This window comes from Neoarius graeffei, chromosome 13 (genome assembly GCF_027579695.1).
Source record: "Neoarius graeffei isolate fNeoGra1 chromosome 13, fNeoGra1.pri, whole genome shotgun sequence".
Taxonomy (NCBI): domain Eukaryota; kingdom Metazoa; phylum Chordata; class Actinopteri; order Siluriformes; family Ariidae; genus Neoarius; species Neoarius graeffei.
The window spans coordinates 76,323,004-76,344,246 of NC_083581.1; the positions used below are offsets into that span (position 1 = coordinate 76,323,004).

General features: G+C 41.8%; 1 protein-coding gene across 3 annotated transcripts in view; it reads right to left on the minus strand.

Annotated features, from left to right (window-relative positions):
* hbs1l (HBS1-like translational GTPase) overlaps nucleotides 1-14,978 on the minus strand; it is a 116,327-nt gene extending 101,349 nt beyond the window's left edge. For 2 of the 3 annotated variants that reach the window (XM_060938532.1, XM_060938534.1), the window contains exons 1-4: nucleotides 14,840-14,978; nucleotides 14,152-14,217; nucleotides 6,399-6,536; nucleotides 2,525-2,716 (exon numbers count right to left, since the gene is read on the minus strand). In XM_060938532.1, the coding sequence (XP_060794515.1) occupies nucleotides 2,525-2,716; nucleotides 6,399-6,536; nucleotides 14,152-14,217; nucleotides 14,840-14,882 (439 nt within the window). In that variant the 5' untranslated portion in view covers nucleotides 14,883-14,978. The remainder of the gene's footprint in view (nucleotides 1-2,524; nucleotides 2,717-6,398; nucleotides 6,537-14,151; nucleotides 14,218-14,839) is intronic. The other variant, XM_060938533.1, reaches the window with a different exon arrangement.
* Between the last annotated feature and the right edge of the window lie 6,265 nt (nucleotides 14,979-21,243).

The following is a 21,243-nucleotide window of genomic DNA, read 5'->3' on the forward strand; positions in this document are numbered from 1 at the left end:
TTAGAACGAGAAAAAGTCCGTGTGTCGGACCGTCACAAACCGTTACTGGAAAACTCGTTTGATCTTGATCCATCCGAGACGTTACAAACAGCTTTTGAGTTTTGTTATGCGAAATTCATTACCTACTTTGTTAATGACCCTGACAGATCTGTAGGAGAACCTAATAGATCTATTCAAAATGAGAACGGAACTGAACAAAAAAATGTGTTTACGGAACTAATACAGGTTGACTGGACAGAATTAAAAACTGTGTCTGTAGCAAATAAAAAGAACGAATTACAAAAAAAAATAATCCCTCCTTCCCGAAAATTTTTTTGCTCACCCGGTGGACAGGAAACGGATTTTTTTTTAAGGATGGCCTCACTCGAAGATAAACTCCATATCTTCACGCCACTGTGTATAATAGTGGATATTACATACAGGACACTTTTTCAATGGAATAAAAACGTGTTCTATTCCCTTCTAGCAGGTTTCATTCATTTGGTTCGATAGCATGCAATATTGTTAGCATATCGCTTATCCTACATGTATTACGTCACTCTACCCAATGGAGAATGAGCGTTGAATACAGTTTATGATATTGCATGGTTGTCAAGACAACATGACGTCACACGTCGGAGATGTAAAACTTCCACGCTCACAAGCGAGTGTGACAATTTGTAAATAAACATGGCCGCCAGGTTTGCTTTGTTAAATACAGAAGATTTTGAAAGAGAAAGATGCATTGAACACCTGAAAGGAATGTATAATAATAATAATAATAATAATAATAACAACAACAACAACAACAACGTCTGGCTTTTTTTATGGTCTATCAGATATATTCCATTCAGCTACTCGTCTTCGACTCATTCAGTATCATGCTCGCTGAATGGAATATATCTGATAGACCACTCAACACCAGCCAAAATTATTTAACCAGCGCGTCAAGGGCGTCGGAGCTCATCCGGCCTACCATCAAAACCACCATGACGACCAAAACGTCAAACAGAACTGAAATGTGACGATGTGAGAGAGGACCAACCTCCACAACAAACTGTTGACAACACGAACATCAACAAAGGACTCAATTTCGTTCCCCGAGTGAAGATCGACCCAAAACATCGATCAGAACTGAATTCGTATGATAAATGAGATACAATTCTAATGAAAAGAAAATGTGTGAAGTTGACGTAATTACTAATTTGTGAGCAAAAATTTGACAATACAACGACCAAGTGTTGTGCAGAAGGTCGAGTTCTTTCAAATAAAACTACGAGAACTGAAATCCATTGAGAGCTGAGGGAGGGAGGAGACACGATTACACTGAAAAAATAAGGAGGGAAGATCGACCCAGGACTAGTCTGGTTAACACCAGACCATATCACAAGTGAAATATGGTCTGGAATCCGCCTATTGAATTTCTCGTAGGGGAGGTGTGGTTTACGATTGTCAACGGCCGTTGATTGGACGTTGCGAATGTCTATCATTTGGCGTATACGTAGCCCATGGCCAATCATAGCAGTTGTACCCGGTGACGTAGTTAGAGTGACGAAGAGGCGAAGAGGCGAAGAAAGACTGTAACGCCAAACGCTGTTCTTTTTTTAAAACAAACTTTCGCTCTAAACTATTCAGAACAGCGTCTAAAGCTTGATCGAAAGTTTGGTTCGTATCGCTCGCCGCCATGTTAAATGTGATCCGTAAACAGTCCCAAATAAACTACAAGCTTCCGTTTGTCGAGTAGTACGCGTCACCGTCTTTCCACCCCTCCCCACTCTCTGATTGGCTCCCTAACTCAGGCGAGCCTAAGTTTAGACCATAGTTTCCATGCTGTCTTTTCAGATCGGAACGATTGTGCAAAGCAGCATGGGATTTCCCAGGCTAACCCAGGACAGGAATCGGGTGAGAAATCAGAGAGGAGATACAATTCTAGTGAGAGGCCTGGAAAATTCATTAATTTGACCGAATTAGGAACTCGTTAGCAAAAAAATCTGACAAAACGATGACTGAGTTTTGTGCGGAGTGATGAGTTCTTCAAATAAAAACAATCAGAATGGAAATCCATGGAGAACTGACGGAGGAGATGAGATACGATTTAACTGCAGTGTAGATGACGGACGGACGGACGGACGCCACGCCAATCGGCCTTATGGACAGACGAGCTAATGAACGCACCATCTGTCAAAGTCATGCCGGATTTCCCATGACCTCGCACAACCTCAGTAACTTGAGAACATTTTTTCACTGGAACACAACTCCACTCGTCAGTCATCGTCCTCATCTTTGGACTGTTTTCTCAATTCCAAGACTAACTCTAAAGATTACACTCTTCTACAACAAACAAGATATGAATTTAATATACAGTATGCGTCAAACTACTCCATAATCCCACGTTTCACAGAATTCATTTACACTACTGAGGAAAAACAAGCGCTTATATTTAATAGAAAGGAATTGAAAAGCTTAAAAGGTCTGTCCCATTTTGGAAAGCACCTGGAGTTTGGACTCGGTCCTTCGAGACGTATACCTGACTGGGTGTGTGTACCTTTCTGTGGTGGAGGCTGGGTTTTGGGCGCAGCTGGCTGCGGGGTGCTGCTGCCGCTTTCGGCAGACAGAATGGAGTCGAGAGCTCTGTGAGGATCGCAGTCGTACTTCAGAGCCGCCTCGCTCAGAGTGGAGTCGGGCACAGAGTCTCCCAGGACCGCCCTCATCTGGTCCAAACACGAGTACAGCCGACCTACACACACACACACACACACACACACACACACACACACACACAGTCAACTTGTGTAAATACAAGTACAACCAGCCAACACCTGCATGTCATGACAGTGAAGGAGGGGAAAAAAAAAAAAAACTTGGCTCAATTACAAGTGCACACTTCTTTCTCTCTCTCTCTCTCTCTCTCTCTCTCACACACACACACCATTATAATTCTTTCATCAACTCCACAGGAACATGTGCAACATTTCCCTTACAGAAGCCTCGTGCTGGTGTTCAACGATTACAAATTCACTCACTGCAATTAGACTTCCCGTGAATTTCTTTAGTACAAGCACGTTCCAGTAGAACCACTAAAGCAAATCCACTTCTCTCTCACACACACACTCACTTCAATGACCAGGTAAAGAAAGAACATTTTATCGCACCACAACATTTCCTGGTTTTCACAGATATCCAATCATTAACAACAAACTGACCAAATATTCTACATCTCCTTAATCCTGAGAGGAACAACGTCCATCCCTCTGTCTTTATACTCGCTGAAAACCACCTCAACCCAGCTTTTAGACTGTAAAATCAGTTATTTAACGATTGCTCACTGAAGGTGAAGTGAACATCGGTGAATAATAACTGAGACGAAGTAGAGGTCGCCGATATTCACTGAGCCCGAGGTGGATAATTGTTTTAGTATACAACCCCGATTCCAAAAAAGTTGGGACAAAGTACAGATTGTAGATAAAAACGGAATGCAATAATTTACAAATCTCAAAAACTGATATTGTATTCACAATAGAACATAGACAACATATCAAATGTCGAAAATGAGACAGTTTGAAATTTCATGCCAAATATTGGCTCATTTGAAATTTCATGACAGCAACACATCTCAAAAAAGTTGGGACAGGGGCAATAAGAGGCTGGAAAAGTTAAAGGTACAAAAAAGGAACAGCTGGAGGACCAAATTGCAACTCATTAGGTCAATTGGCAATAGGTCATTAACATGACTGGGTATAAAAAGAGCATCTTGGAGTGGCAGCGGCTCTCAGAAGTAAAGATGGGAAGAGGATCACCAATCCCCCTAATTCTGCACCGACAAATAGTGGAGCAATATCAGAAAGGAGTTCGACAGTGTAAAATTGCAAAGAGTTTGAACATATCATCATCTACAGTGCATAATATCATCAAAAGATTCAGAGAATCTGGAAGAATCTCTGTGCGTAAGGGTCAGGGCCGGAAAACCATACTGGCTGCCCGTGATCTTCGGGCCCTTAGACGGCACTGCATCACATACAGGCATGCTTCTGTATTGGAAATCACAAAATGGGCTCAGGAATATTTCCAGAGAACATTATCTGTGAATACAATTCACCGTGCCATCCGCCGTTGCCAGCTAAAACTCTATAGTTCAAAGAAGAAGCCGTATCTAAACATGATCCAGAAGCGCAGACGTCTTCTCTGGGCCAAGGCTCATTTAAAATGGACTGTGGCAAAGTGGAAAACTGTTCTGTGGTCAGACGAATCAAAATTTGAAGTTCTTTATGGAAATCAGGGACGCCGTGTCATTCGGACTAAAGAGGAGAAGGACGACCCGAGTTGTTATCAGCGCTCAGTTCAGAAGCCTGCATTTCTGATGGTATGGGGTTGCATTAGTGCGTGTGGCATGGGCAGCTTACACATCTGGAAAGACACCATCAATGCTGAAAGGTATATCCAGGTTCTAGAGCAACATATGCTCCCATCCAGACGACGTCTCTTTCAAGGAAGACCTTGCATTTTCCAACATGACAATGCCAAACCACATACTGCATCAATTACAGCATCATGGCTGCGTAGAAGAAGGGTCCGGGTACTGAACTGGCCAGCCTGCAGTCCAGATCTTTCACCCATAGAAAACATTTGGCGCATCATAAAACGGAAGATACGACAAAAAAGACCTAAGACAGTTGAGCAACTAGAATCCTACATTAGACAAGAATGGGTTAACATTCCTATCCCTAAACTTGAGCAACTTGTCTCCTCAGTCCCCAGACGTTTACAGACTGTTGTAAAGAGAAAAGGGGATGTCTCACAGTGGGAAACATGGCCTTGTCCCAACTTTTTTGAGATGTATTGTTGTCATGAAATTTAAAATCACCTAATTTTTCTCTTTAAATGATACATTTTCTCAGTTTAAACATTTGATATGTCATCTATGTTCTATTCTGAATAAAATATGGAATTTTGAAACTTTCACATCACTGCATTCCGTTTTTATTTACAATTTGTACTTTGTCCCAACTTTTGTGGAACGGGGTTGTAAATACACAGGCGATTATTTTAAAAAATGATTTATTTCAGTCTTCAAAAGCAGCACGTAAATGTAATAACTTTGCGGCGCAGACTTGTGTCACTTCTTGACACCAAGTCACATGAAATACTTTGTTTTGAAATAAAAAAAAATAAATCCCAATCCCACTTTACCTTTGAATAGTTTTAGACCAAACTTCGGAGCATCTTTAGTGCTTTTAGGAACAGCGTTTTCTTTCATAACTTGTAATTCTTCCTCGCTTACAGTGACGAAGCGATCGGCCGCCATTTTGCTGAGCCGCTCGAGGTGATTATCGAGAAATAGTCCAAATATGCAGGTGATTATAGCAAATTGCACACTGACTTGTTGAGAAATTTGGACTATTTCTCGATAATCACCTCGAGCGACTCGGCAAAATGGCGGCCGATCACTTCGTCACTGTAACTGAGGAAGAATTACAAGTTATGAAAGAAAACGCTGTTCCTAAAAAGCACTAAAGATGCTCTGAAGTTTGGTCTAAAACTACTCAAAGGTAAAGTGGGATTGGGATTTATTTCATCGATTTCAAAACAAAGTATTTTGTGAGACTCGGCGCAGATAAGCGACAAGTCTGTGTGTGCCATACCGTTATTACATTTACACGCTGCTTTTGAAAATGGAAATAATAATTATTTTTTAAATAATCACCTGTGTATTTATACTAAAACAATTATCTGCCTCAGGCTCAGCGAACATCAGTGAATAATAACCTCGACTCTGTCTCTTATTATTCACCGATATTCACTTCACCTTCAGCGAATAATTGTTAATTATTCTATCCACATTCACTGGATATGAGCAATCTCGCGCTCCGATTGGCTCCTCTACTACTAGGATATCAGCTCATATACCGTGAGTAGAGAAAAACAGAATGGCGGCGCGTGTTGCTGAACCAACTGAGGATGAAATAAAAACTACTTGAAAACAAAACCACAAAAAATACGCAACAAACTATGGAATGAAAGTATGTGATGCTAAGAACGTATCTTTTTTTTTCCCAAGAATTATCATTGCATTTTTTACAAACTGCTCCCGTCATTTCCCCGGTTTGTTTACATTCTAAGAGGAAGTGATTTTGTTGGACGTTTTGTATAAAAGTTTTTATTTATCGAATCTGCAAAAAAATAAAAGTGCTCCGTTTCTCAAAATCCAGTGAATGTGGAGAGACACATCAGCTCATGTATGACTCAGTTTCGTGGAATAATTTAAATAGTTCAAACCTCTTGACCCCAAAAAATAAATAGCGGGTGGGTGTGGAATCGTGCAGGTGAAAGTCCTGCCCATCACTTTTTATGTCCCGCCCTTTCCTGACACTCAGAAACCTTTCCAAGCCCGTTTCCTGTTAATTGTTGCCTTGCGGCTGCACCTTGCATCAGCGGGTTGAGTGTCTGCAGGACGGCGGGCGAGGTCGGCATCTCCACCTCTTCCTCGTGCTCTTCCTCCTCCAGTGGCTCTACCTGCCGCGACTGCCGCGAGTCCTGACGCGAGTAAATAAACTGAGCAGCTGTGGAAATCAAGCATGCGCACACACAAAAGTAAACGTTACTGGGTCACGAGTGTGAGAACATTTACAGCTTCAAATTTGCTGTACGAGATGAAACGCATCTCGACGACAAACTTAAATCACGTCTGGCTTCCTGAACTCGGAGGCGTGTGTGAAAGTTTAGGCACCCCATACAGGCATGTTCTTCCCATTTTAAGCGCTAAACATTCAGGTACCTCGTTCATCCAAATATCTGCATATCCCCCCCCCCCCCCAAACAACAAACTTTTTAGTCTTTTTTTAAATCAACTTGCTGAAATCACATGAAACTAAACGTGTGACATCATTCTGCTCAGGTTAATGATGGTGTAATTATGTTAATGACAGTTTAATCATGAAATATTATGTATGGATAATGACTGACGTTCCTTTCTCCCTCCAGTTTTTTTGTTTCAAATAACACACAATCTCTGCTTGGACAAGCCACCTTAATTCGATCCCCATCTCCTCAGCCTGGTTCTTGATGCACGTGTGTGTGTGTGTGTATTAAAACACCGGGGCTTTAATGTATATTCGATAAAATGAGGCACGCCCCAGGTTCAAGGTGACATCACGGCAAGCCAATTAGGTCTCGGGGCATTTTGGAAAATGCCTTGGTTTCAGCTTATTGTGTTTATTTAGCTCACACTGGTGCTATTATTATGTTTGTGGCAAACAGTCTGGGGAAAACCCGTCGCTGCGGCTGAGCTGGCAAACGCCCAGAAAAGAAGCAAAATCAGGTTGTTGCCTCTAACGCCCCACCATGCACACTGTACTGCATATTTCCACAATGTGCCTGAAAATATTTTTATAAACTTCAAGTGTAGTGCTGCAGCAAGCAGCATTAAGTAGATAAAACGTGTAATTAATCGCCAGCCGAAGAGATTCAGTTTTCAGCTGTCGAATGATCAGAGACGTGGTTTCTCTCTCGTTTACACTCAAACTCTGAACGCGATTCAGAAAATGGGAAATTTATCGAACAGAACAAAACTCATGGAATTAATCAGTGATTATTTCAGACCCGGTAGAGGTGTGAACAGAGATTAGTCGGTAGTGATGATGAGGCTTGCGTTTGCAGAATACCGTGACTGACATTTAACTCAGGAAGTCACACTACAGACACTAATGTATGGAAGATGATGATGCTCATGATGATCAAAATCATTACTCAGTTTCCTTCACCATCATCAAATCTGTGATAAATCCAAGTTGTTGGTTACATTCAAATTTTATTTATCACATGGGAGATTAAACGCAAACGAAACCAGAGCGTCAAGGGCGTAGCAGCTCATCTGTCCTGCCATCAAAACCACCATGACGACCAAAACGTCAAACAGAACTGAAATGTGACGATGTGAGAGAGGACCAACCTCCATGACAAACTGTTTACAACACGAACAGCAACTAAGGACTACATTTTGTTCCCCGACGAAGGAAAGCTCAACCCAAAACATCAATCAGAACTGAAACCGGATGAGAAATGAGAGAGGATACAATTCTAGTCAGAAGAAAAATGTATTAAGTTGACCAATTTGCTCGCAAAAATTTGACAATACATTGTATTGACCAAGTGTTGTGCAGAAGGTCGAGTTCTTTCACATAAAAACAATGAGAACTGAAAACCCATTGAGAACTGAGGGAGGAGATACGATTTACAGTAGCTGAAAATAAACAAAAGTTGTAAATAAATTGTTTACGAGAGGAAAGTCAACAAATATACAACCAAGTTTTGTTCCTTGAAGAAAGATCGACCCAAAACATCGATCAGAACGGGAATCGGATGAGAAACCAGAGAGGAGATACAATTCTAGTGAGAGTCCTGGAAAATTCATTAATTTGGCCTAATTAGTAATTCGTTAGCAAAAAATTAGACAAAACGACAACCAAGTTTAGTGCCGAGTGATGAGTTCTTTCAAACAAAACAATCGGAACGGAAATCCATGGAAAATTGACGGAGATGATTATTCCAACACAGAGGCTGTACAGTTCTTCCTGTCTCTTTAGGGGTTGTTTTACAATCAGGGGACAAAGTTTGTGTCACAGGGGTCCAAAATTCAAATTGATTCAAACGGGTTCTTCTCATCTCATGATCTCTAGCCGCTTTATCCTTCTACAGGGTCGCAGGCAAGCTGGATCCTATCCCAGCTGACTACGAGCGAAAGGCGGGGTACACCCTGGACAAGTCGCCAGGTCATCACAGGGCTGACACATAGACACAGACAACCATTCACACTCACATTCACACCTACGCTCAATTTAGAGTCACCAGTTAACCTAACCTGCATGTCTTTGGACTGTGGGGGAAACCGGAGCACCCGGAGGAAACCCACGCGGACACGGGGAGAACATGCAAACTCCACACAGAAAGGCCCTCGCCGGCCACGGGGCTCGAACCCAGGACCTTCTTGCTGTGAGGCGACAGCGCTAACCACTACACCACCATGCCGCCCAAACGGGTTCTTGTACCAGTTTTTAAGTGAAGGACAAGTTAACCTCCTAAGGCCCAAGCTGTTTTTTTTACATGCATTTTTTATTTCTCTTTGCTATTTGGGCTTATTAGAACCTGATTAGAATAAAAACTAAGCATCATCTTTTGATAAGATGTACTTTTAGAGAAAAAGTATGTCCACATATGTGGATTCTTGTTCCGAATTTCTAAAAAGTGCTGTCCACGCATGTGACCGCTAAGCCCTAGGAGGTTAAAGAACAGATGTAAAGCCTCGGTCACAACCGGCCGTACGTGCTCCTACAGCCGGTCTACGTGCAAAAAACGCAAGAAACGCACGGAGGGCGCACGTGTGATGTGCTGATTTTCGAGCTGTAGACTGGCCGCAGAGGTTCTTTGTCATGTCAAAAACTCTACGGGCGCTTACGTTTTTTTCAGGTTGCAAGACAAACTTACAGCCAACACACGTCTTTCCTCCATGAACAAAAAAAAAAACGCAGCGATTTGGGAAATGCCAAAAAAATCACACGGCCAAAAAATCGTACGTCCGGTTATGACCTAGGCTTAATACACATATGAACATAGGCATGTGTAATAGTTTGTATTATAACAAGATGAAGTGTAGCTTTAAGCAGGGCTGGGAGAAACAAATGAAGTGATTCTCGGAGAGGACTTTTTTTTTTTTGACAATTCAGAATCCACGACTTCCATAGTGCTTTTAAATATAAGGCTGTAAGCTTTGTGTTAGTTGTCTCTAATATTTATGTCCCAATATCTTGACCACATTTTAGGATGAAAATAATCATTTTAGATATGTTATTTTATATTGAAAAATTAGCTGTCTCGGAGAGGACATTTTTTGGACACAATTCCATACTAATTTGATCAAAATAGTCTGAAAACTTACTGGCATTCAACATTAAAACTTAACTATGTTTCCAATGATATGGAACCAAATGTGTGTTTTATGGTATAAAGAATGATGTAAGTGCATCCCTTTTGGAGCTACCTGTGGTCAAAAAAAGCACTCTTTCTAAATGACACGAGTAATTTTGCTAAATATGACATATATTGCCGTACATTCACCAAAAATAACGTTATCACCAATTTTTTTTTTTTTTGCATGGTAAATAGAGCTATCACAGGGCTACAATAAACAACCAAGTTTATTTAGTCAAGCCTTTTGATAATAAGTGTTAAATGTGATTTTTAGCTTGCGTACCCTGATTGTAAAACGACCCTTAGGACAGCTGTTGAAACAGGATTATTTTCTCAACTGTCCTAAACAGAAAGGAAGAACTGTACAGCCTCTGTGTTGGAATAATAATAAATAAATAGAAAAGAAGAACTACTATATGAAAGAGATACATTGTACAAGAGAAAAACTGAAATAATATCCGTTTAAATAATTATAGTAGTAAAAGAGACGTTCAAAGAAAACGATCAGAGACTGAACTGGAAAAGGGAAAAAAAAAACAACAACAACAGTGAAGCGGAGCGCTGTAAAGATATGTAAGGAACGGGGGTAAAGTTGAGAAAATAAGAGGGGGGAATGTAAGGGGGGGAAAAAGTCATGAGATACTTTTCTTGGGGCAGATTTGATCGGATACGACGATTTAACACAAACCAAATACACGGGATGGGAGTGGTAAGATGGCAGCCAGATCGCTTCACTCATGTCTACAGCGGGGAACGGGCTCTGAGCTCTCCAGATTTTATAAAGAGCTCAGTGGTCTGAATGGAGGTCCTGAATGAAATGTTTATCTTAAACCGGTCAGGCTGTATAAAATCTGGTTTTATGTATCCGATCCAGACTTACACGCACACACGGAGGCTGAGTGTCGAGCGTTACCAGAACAACGAGGTGCACAAGACCGGTCAATGCATTCAGCTTTTTAATCTCACTACATGTGCTTTTAATACGTTTTCAATTATTTCCGTCTCTCACGGAAAAAAAAAAAAATCTCGTCCAAGTGTAATAAATGAACAGACAGTGTGATGAAGGGTGTGCAGTGACTACAGTAAAGTTACTCAGGTTTTACCGTATACATAACGTTCCTCTCAGTCTACTTTTTTTTTTTTTTTTTAAATTGTGTACTTTAAGGGTTTTTTTTTTTAGGTTAGTCTCTTACCTTATTTCTGTTGTTAGAATGCGAACCATCTCGGCACTGGTTTCTGCATTTTCTATTCCCATCTTAGTTTTTAGTTTAGCCCCTTATGTAACCTACAGTATTTCTATTGTTATTCTATTGTTCATTGCTTTTTTGGTATATTTTTCTTGTACAGTTCTTATTTTACTTAGTTTATTTTTAACTTGTATTGTTGTATTCTAACTTCTACTGTATTGTTATGGAGCGATTTCTGGCACAAGAATTTCCTTTGGGATTAATAAAGTTTCCTCTTACCCCAACACTATAACACTTTTAATGTTAGCATGATTTGAATTAATTTTGTAGGATTCACGAGGTGAAAATGTAAATTTAATGGCACTTCAGAATCAAATTTCATCTCATCATCTCCAGCCGTTTTATCCTGTTCTACAGGGTCGCAGGCAAGCTGGAGCCTATCCCAGCTGACTACAGGCGAAAAGAATCAAATTTATTTAATCAAATTAAATGTCTAACACTAACTGTTTTATTACACAAGGATCGCATCATGACTCAAGATGAAATGAATCACGCATGTAGTTTACATAACAGGTTTCCCATCACTGGTCCTGGAGAACCACCAGTCCTGTACATGTTCATTCTCTAGCACACCTGACTCCGCTAATCAGCTAAATAACTCCACATCCTGAGCATGTAAGAGATGGGAAAACATCAATAAAAGGTGGCGGGCTTTCTCGGACAAGGGTTGAGAACTTGTAACTTGTATGACTCCTTTTAAAAAAAAAAAAAAAAAGGATGCTCAGTGGCGTGGTGTCTAGCACGGTCATTTCACAGTGAGCAGGTTCTGGGTTCAAATTTGCCGGGTGACTGATGCCTTTCATTGTGGACTTCACTGGGATTGGCTCCAGTGACCCATAATGGAGAAGCTGTATCTATATAATAAGCAGCAAAGTTTGTTTGTTTGTCTTGAGCTAACATCACCATTTGTCGATGAATTTTCACCAAATGTGGCAAGTTGGTCCAGGAGATGGCCACAATTTGGCAGCACTCAGAAATTCCATATTGGGATCCCGGGTGGGCTGTTTGGGTTTTTGTCTGTCTTGGGTTAGGATCACCATTTCTCAACAGATCTTCACCAAATTTGACATGGAAGCCTGGGGGGCAACCCAGAATTTTGCAAAACCTGGGCAACACCAGGTAACCTGATAGCAGATAACATGGAACAACCCTTGGCCCTTTCTGCCAGCCTGCCTTGTTTGCCTGCTTTTGGACAGGAGATCTTACACCTTGGTTATTTACTACTATATCCCTCATCAAAAAAGTCCTGTGCAGGGACTGGCCAAGGATGGCTCACACGACATAGAATAGTTCCACCATTGATTAGCCAATATGACGTTCAAAAAAAAAAAACAACATGGTGGGAGTCAGTCATGGTGTATTGTGGCTATATCATGAACCGATGTTGCAATTTCAAGTTATACAGCTGACTCGAGTCACAGCTGAGGCTCCGTGAGCATTTCTGTGCGTATAGATCTACAGATCATGATCATGCCTAGCGAGGCAGGCGATCGCACGGTACATTGGATGTGAGCAGGTCAAAGGTCGCACCAACATAAACAACAAATATGGCTGCCTCATGCACTGACGGGCACTGGCTGAAAATGGTACTATGCCAGTCACCTCAGAGAATCCATAAGTTTAACCACAGCCTCTCAGTGCATGATATATTTGATTAATAGTCTTTCTCTGTGGCGGCACGGTGGTGTAGTGGTTAGCGCTGTTGGCTCACAGCAAGAAGGTCCTGGGTTCGAGCCCCGGGGCCGGCGAGGGCCTTTCTGTGTGGAGTTTGCATGTTCTCCCCGTGTCCGTGTGGGTTTCCTCCGGGTGCTCCGGTTTCCCCCACAGTCCAAAGACATGCAGGTTAGGTTAACTGGTGACTCTAAATTGAGCGTAGGTGTGAATGTGAATGGTTGTCTGTGTCTATGTGTCAGCCCTGTGATGACCTGGCGACTTGTCCAGGGTGTACCCCGCCTTTCGCCCGTAGTCAGCTGGGATAGGCTCCAGCTTGCCTGCGACCCTGTAGAAGGATAAAGCGGCTAGAGATAATGAGATGAGATGAGTCTTTCTCTGTCTGTCCCTCTCTCCTATCCTTAGGTCTATTCCAGATTTAGTCCCTCCATTTCAGTCTGAGAACTGGCTTCACCTGTTTGGCTGGTTATAAAAACCTGTACATCTCAAAACTGGTGTCTGTCTCCCCTTGCTTGCGCACCTCTGATATCGGTTTCTGTCTAGAAGGCTGTAGCCTTCAGGATAATTGTTATGCTGCTTCTTTGGTTAAATTTGAGTTGTTCAATAAATTACTTTATTTAATGCTGCAAAACGGCGTGTCTTCCGCCTTTATCATGGCCGTACGAGCCAGGTTGTGACAAACGAATGAATGAATCAATGATCCCAGCTTGCTCAACCGGACAGAAAATTCAATTCGTACTGAGATCTATCCGTTTACTCTGAAAACAGAGACGTATGCATGCACCGAATGAGCCACCAATCAGGTCATTAACGGGTGGATATAAAATCAAATCAAATCAAGTTTATTTGTACAGCGCTTTTAACGATAAACATTGTCGCAAAGCAGCTCTACAGAATTTGAACGACTTAAAACATGAGCTAATTTTATCCCTAATCTATCCCCAATGAGCAAGCCTGTGGCGACGGTGGCAAGGAAAAACTCCCTCAGACGACATGAGGAAGAAACCTCGAGAGGAACCAGACTCAAAAGGGAACCCATCCTCATCTGGGCAACAACAGACAGCCTGACTATAATATTAACAGTTTTAACAGGTATAACCCTCAACTGTCCTCATGGGGCCGTCCTTCACAGGAGTGGGGCGATAAAACTCCGACCAGACACAGGGCACCAGGATGTAAAAGCTCGTGAAGTACCTTGTGCTGAGTGTTTCATGATCTATGTATACATGAGTAACTGGGATTGAGAGACTGGGGATTTTTACAGTGCTTATAATCACATCACGATGATACCAACCCGTCGCAGGCGAGATGCAGTAATCATCATCCACAGAATGTCCATAAATGTCGTCATCCTCAAAATCTGTGGGGTAAAATAAATCAGAAAGGCGCATGTGTGAGGTAGAGAAAATGAAATCACGTAAATAAATGAGCCGAACAGACTCACTTTGCTTAAGTCAGTAGTTCTGGGTCAAAATATATAGATAAAAGTAGTAATAATATGGAGGGGGGGAGGGGATGCACAGAAAAACTAATTTAGAGAAATATAAATTCATATATTCTAAGTGGAACAGTTTAAACATGGCAGAGAGCTTGTTTAATATTTAATTGAAGCTTTTAGGATTTGTGTTTCTCCAAATTCTGCCTTGCAACTCACAGTAACTGGACTACTACTGAACATCACCACAATTCATTCCAGTCTCCAGTCAGTTCACCTAGCTAGCTAGTTAGCAAGGTTAGCTTAAGTTATAATATGTTCAGGTAGTCAAATCCGAATCCATGATATTTACTTCCTACAGTGAAAACACACACATGGACTCAACGCAAAGCTGGTTCCAGTCCGGCCACACCAGCTGCACCTCAAGAAAAACTCACCACCTGCGAGTTAGCACAGTTAGCTAAGCTAGCTAAGCTAGTTACACCTGACTAGCTAGTTAAGACCTTTAACTGAGCCCAAGCCAGACAAACAGACTAACATTAATCACCTTCATCATAATTATAACCTCGAACATTCCTATGGCGAGACATTTTAATCTTATTTTACTCTTTTTTTCCTGCTAAAAAGTTGAAGCATATGCGACCATAGGCATAATATTGACGTCACTGCAGCACAGCCGCCATGATGCTTCTGCGCTCTGCGCATGCGCACCGCGCCACGACTCAGGGCTTTCAAATCAAAAGTCGCTTCAGCCTTCAGCCTGCGTGATCACGTGACCTGGGCTACATTTACAAAATGCACAAAGTTGTACTTTGATGATGTGAATCACTTACACAGCTGCTTCGTGTGCAGTTCAGTACATAATGTTTAAATGCATATTGTCTGTAAACATCCTGCATATTGTCTGTATATGGTGGACTGTTTGTATTGTTGATCGCGTACATATTTAGAACGTAAACTGTATATGATAGTTATTGATGGGTGGGACGGTGGTGGAGTGGTTCGCACTGTCGCCTCACAGCAAGAAGGTCCGGGTTCGAGCCCAGTGGCCAGCGAGGGCCTTTCTGTGCGGAGTTTGCATGTTCTCCCCGTGTCTGTGTGGGTTTCCCCCGGGTGCTCCGGGTTCCCCAAAAGACATGCAGGTTAGGTTAACTGGTGACTCTAAATTGAGCGTAGGTGTGAATGTGAGTGTGAATGGTTGTCTGTGTCTATGTGTCAGCCCTGTGATGATCTGGCGACTTGTCCAGGGTGAACCCCACCTCTCACCCATAGTCAGCTGGGATAGGCTCCAGCTTGCCCGCGACCCTCATCTCATCTCATCTCATTATCTGTAGCCGCTTTATCCTTCTACAGGGTCGCAGGCAAGCTGGAGCCTATCCCAGCTGACTACGGGCGAAAGATGGGGTACACCCTGGACAAGTCGCCAGGTCATCACAGGGCTGACACATAGACACAGACAACCATTCACACTCACATTCACACCTACGCTCAATTTAGAGTCACCAGTTAACCTAACCTGCATGTCTTTGGACTGTGGGGGAAACCGGAGCACCCGGAGGAAACCCACGCGGACACGGGGAGAACATGCAAACTCCGCACAGAAAGGCCCTCGCCGGCCACTGGGCTCGAACCCAGTACCTTCTTGCTGTGAGGCAACAGTGCGAACCACTACACCACCGTGCCGCCCTATTATGCATATTGTGCATAGTAATTATAATAATAACTATTGTAGACTGCATATTTTGAAATTGCTTAGGTTTAGTGTACACATCGTAGTAGTAGTTAGACAAGGGTCATTTCTCGCTCAGTTTTCAAGATATCTAGATGAAACTTGGTGTGCATGTAGGTAGTGACCATCTGTGATCTCCATATCATGCATGACGTCACATGACAGTATGACATCATTTTATGACATCATACAATGTTCAGGAATGGCTATGAATGGGACCACCTGGTACAGTACTAGACAAAATTATTTCACGCCATCTTCCATGGCCCTTGTACCTTAATACTTTTTTTGCACTCATTTGACCTCTGACCTTGACCTTTGCCAGAATTAGGTCAAAGGTCACTTATGCGTTAAATCACTACTCCTCCCTCATTTTTTCATAAATTCTCACCAAATTGGGTATGGAGAACCTATTTGGGGGGCCTCAAAATAGTTTGCATCGGTTAATCGATTTGACCCGTTTTCTCTGAGTTACTTGACCTTGAACCTGTCAATTAGGTGACTCTATAGCAAAACGTCAGAGTTTTGTCTATTTTTCAGTCTTTGAGCTAGCCTTGCTCCTTGCCATAGACAAACATGTTTTAATGAATATTTATAGTTTTGACCGATTGACCTTTGACCTAGGTCAATATTAGGTCACATATTTTATTTTCAATGGCCTATATCTCAAAAATGGAGCAAGATAAGGCCATGATTACTATTAACCATGAATAGGAAGTCATATATGGGCTATCATTTAGGAACATTGGTTTTGCCCTGGAGTGACCTTGACAGGTCAGATCAATGATCTGCATATTTTTCACTGGCCTGCATCAAGAAATTGGTGAAAGATAGGAACATACTTAATATTATTAACCACGGGAGTATTATATCCTTTTCCCTTTGTCATCGGATTCCAGACAAGTGGTCTCATTTCTCTCAGTTCTGTGACCTTGACCTTTGTCCCAAGGCCTCAAGTGTGGAAATGGGATACCACTGTGCCCTTGGCACAGTACCTCTAGTTATATTGTGTAATGCCTATATTGTCCATATTGTACATTACATATACATATATACATTTTTCTTATATTACACAGACAAATCTTACACATCCATATATTCACACTTTTTTTCCTCCCCTGTATGCTTAGAGAGACACCAACTGCCGGAACCAAATTCCTTGTGTGTGTGTGTGTGTGTGTGTGTGTGCCAACAAACTTGGCCAATAAACATGATTCTGGTTCTAATTCTGATTCTGAAATATACGAGCTGTTTTTATAAGCATGATCAAAATCATGCTTCTTTCTGGAAGGATTTAGAAAGATTATTTTCAAGTGCTAAAGTAACATTACAGTTGGAATATGTCAGCATTACCCTGATTACATAACACACTATGGCATAGTAGAGTTGGGCAAAAATATATCACAGTATATAGCGGCACTTCAAGGTAGGCCTGCTTTTTTTATTTTAACTGATGTTTCCAAATTGTATTGTCACATTAAAGAATAGTAAACACACTAAATATTTTTAATAAAACTGATTTTTTTTTACAAGAATTGTGTTTATTTCTTGGTCACTTATAGCTTTATAAGTGTAGGTTTGTCCAAAAAATAAAGCTCAGTGATACATCCTTAACAGAATTCTGTTCATTTTGTGGACATGGCAGTTGAGTAGAGGTTCTGATGTTCATTCATTCATTCATTCATTCATTCATTTGTCTTCGGTAAGCACTTTATGTTTCTGTTAAAATGTTAAGGAGTCAAGATAATTTTAAGAAAACTGTAAAGGAACATTTTATGTCACAATTGTTAAACGACAACCAAGATAATTTTATGTATTATTAGTATTATTCATGTTCTTGTCTTTCCAATTATTGTATACATGATCAACTTTGGGCGGCACGGTGGTGTAGTGGTTAGCACTGTCGCCTCACAGCAAGAAGGTCCGGGTTCGAGCCCCGTGGCTGGCGAGGGCCTTTCTGTGCGGAGTTTGCATGTTCTCCCCGTGTCCGCGTGGGTTTCCTCTGGGTGCTCCGGTTTCCTCCACAGTCCAAAGACATGCAGGTTAGGTTAACTGGTGACTCTAAATTGACCGTAGGTGTGAATGTGAGTGTGAATGGTTGTCTGTGTCTATGTGTCAGCCCTGTGATGACCTGGCGACTTGTCCAGGGTGTACCCCGCCTTTCACCCGTAGTCAGCTGGGATAGGCTCCAGCTTGCCTGCGACCCTGTAGAACAGGATCAAGCGGCTACAGATGATGAGGTGATCAACTTTTTTTGTTGACCAATGCACCGTACTTTCTTAATGTGCCTTTTGCCAGTTGTCATTTTCTTTTTCTTTTCAGAGAACCAGAATGGAAATAAGTTTATTGCTTTTTTTTGTTATCCTCTGCAATGTATTGTTTTTTATGTATTTTATATACATGTACTTTTATTTCAAAATAAACCAAATTTTAAAAAAAATCCTCTTCAAAAGAACCCAAAGGAAACCCAATCAGACATGAAGAGAACTACGCACATACCTTGGAGCTGTAAAGCAACTACTCACTGCTGTGCATTTATTCACATTTAATTATTTGGTCAACTTGAGACTTTTATCCAGTGTAATATACCGGTACAACTGACAGGAAATCATGTCCAAACAATTTCGGGGTGGATGTCTGTCACTTCTGATCACTATCACAGAGCGAGACTATCAGATATGCAGAATATTGTGTTAGATTAACGACATTAAAAAGGGTTGTTGCTAAAACCCATGACACGGAATGGGACATGAAATATTATCACTCAGGCAGTGACCTCCCCACGATACGGGACAGGACAGGACAGACCCATGACATACTCTATTCCATAGAGTATGTTATCCAAACTATACCGTGACAATGAAAACTATAGTATGTTATCCAAACTATACCATGACACGTGACAGGACAGCTAACGTAAGATTCCCCTGGACAGGACAGATAAGGTAAGATCCCCCAGGACGGGACAGGACAGATAAGGTAAGATCCCCTGGGACGAGACAGGACAGGACAGTAAGATCCCCCGGGACAGGGCAGGACAGATAAGGTAAGATCCCCCAGGACGGGACGTGACAAGAGTTCAATGTCCGTGAGCGATAATATGTCTGTGACAATTATTCCGGTCCATGACGGGACGGGGAGGTCACTGACTGTGAGCGACAATATGTCCCGTCCCGTCCCGGGTTTTAGTAATCGTCATTAAAAAGGCCTTTAACCCTCAACTCTTTCACGTGTTCTACCTCTGTTCCCATGTTCCTTTCACCGCACTGGAACATACTGCATTATATCCCTCATTAAAAAATTCTTGGCTCCAGCGACCCATAATTTATAAGCAGTATAGATAATATGGAACAACCCTTGCCCCTTTCTGCAAGCCTGCCTTGTTTACCTGCTTTGGGGCAGGGGATCTTATACCTTGGTTATTTACTACTATATATCTCATCAAAAAAATTCCCGTGCAGGGATTGGCCAAGGATGGCTCACGTGACATAAAATAGTTCCACCATTGACTAAGCAATGTATCTCGTGATGTAAAAAAAAATGGGTATGGTGTGACAGTCATGGTATATCCTGGATATACCATGAACTGACGTCACAATTTCAAGCTTTACGGCCAACTCGAGTCACAGCTGTGGCTCCATGAACATTTCTCTGTGTGTAGATCTACGTATCATGATCATGTCTAGGGAGGCAGGCGGTAGCATGGTACATTGGACACACGCAGGTCGAAGGTCGCTCCAACATAAACAACAAACATGGCTGCCTCCAGTGAATTTATGCCGAGAGTCAATCTTAACACTTTCGGTTTGGAATTTTTTGATGATGGATATAAATCTAATATACTCTTCGGTGACTGTTATAGTCTAGTACTATTTTCTTCAGGGCTGCACCCCTCAGTCACCTCAGAGAATCCATAATTTCAACCGGAGCCTCTCAGTGCATGGTATATTTGATTACTGTCCACATGTGTATCATGTGTATAAGTATAATCTTTATCCCCAAGACAGTGATATCAAGGTAGAGGAAAATTCCCCATGTAAGAGTTATCTCTCGGCGTAAATTAATTGTCCCACAGCTGCTGTACCTCGCCTACTCCTGGAAACCACCTTATTCCCCCCACCCCTCCATCACCACCAGCACCACCACCACCACCAAGCCGCTCCTTTTTCCTCCTTCGTCTCCAGCAGGACATTTTAAAAACAAAAGACAAACAATACTGAATCATTTATCAGTACTGATAACTGCATAATCTGCAGGGTTCCATATGCTGTACACAACTCACACACACACACACACACACACACACACACACACACACACACACACACGTACCGACAGGTGACAAATTAAAGTAAGAACCAGTGACACGTGAGGAGCGTTTATTGATGTATTTTTCCTGTCATGGTTCAAGTCCACTACTTCCCTTATCCTGTAATGAAGCATTTCTATCTGGATGGGCGTAGTCTCTTCCAGGAGCCTTCAGTATCTCATCAAATGTTTAATGAGGATGAAAATGATGTAACTCACACGCACTGGCCTTCATACTCATCAGACCTCAGCCAAATTGAACAACTATTGGAAAGTTTTCGAGTGACGCGTTAGACGGCGCTTTCCACCAACCATCATCATCATCAAAACACCGACTGACACCACATCTTCTGTTTATCACTCCAGTACATTTCAAGAGGCTTGTCGGGTTCATCAGTGGTGTTCTGGGGGCTCATGGTGGTCAAATATATGACTAAGATCGTTACTAACACTTAATTATGTATATTCAAGCCATGAAAAAAGCACGACTCAAAGTTTCCATTAGCTCTGGACCCTGAAATGCAATCACACTATCCAGATGAATCAGAGTTGTGTGTGTGTGTGTGTGTGCATGCGTGTGTGATTGATCTTCCCCAGCAGTCTGCAATCTTTGCTGAAAGGTGTCATTCACATCTGTATGACATTTGACACTTGAGTGCAGGTCTAAATTTAACTTGGAACAAAAACAGACACCTGCAGTACACACACTCGAGTTTGAGGTGCACTTGCCTGATGCTTTCATAAACTGACCTACATACACTGAGAGTGAAGAATGAACAAAACGATAGCATGAGAGGGTAAGAGAGACAGAAAGACAGCAAAAAAAGAGAACTGAGACAGAATAAGTAACGTTTCTTCACATAAATCTCACTGAAAATTAAAGCACGCAGCAAAAGCACTGTGAAGAAAATAAT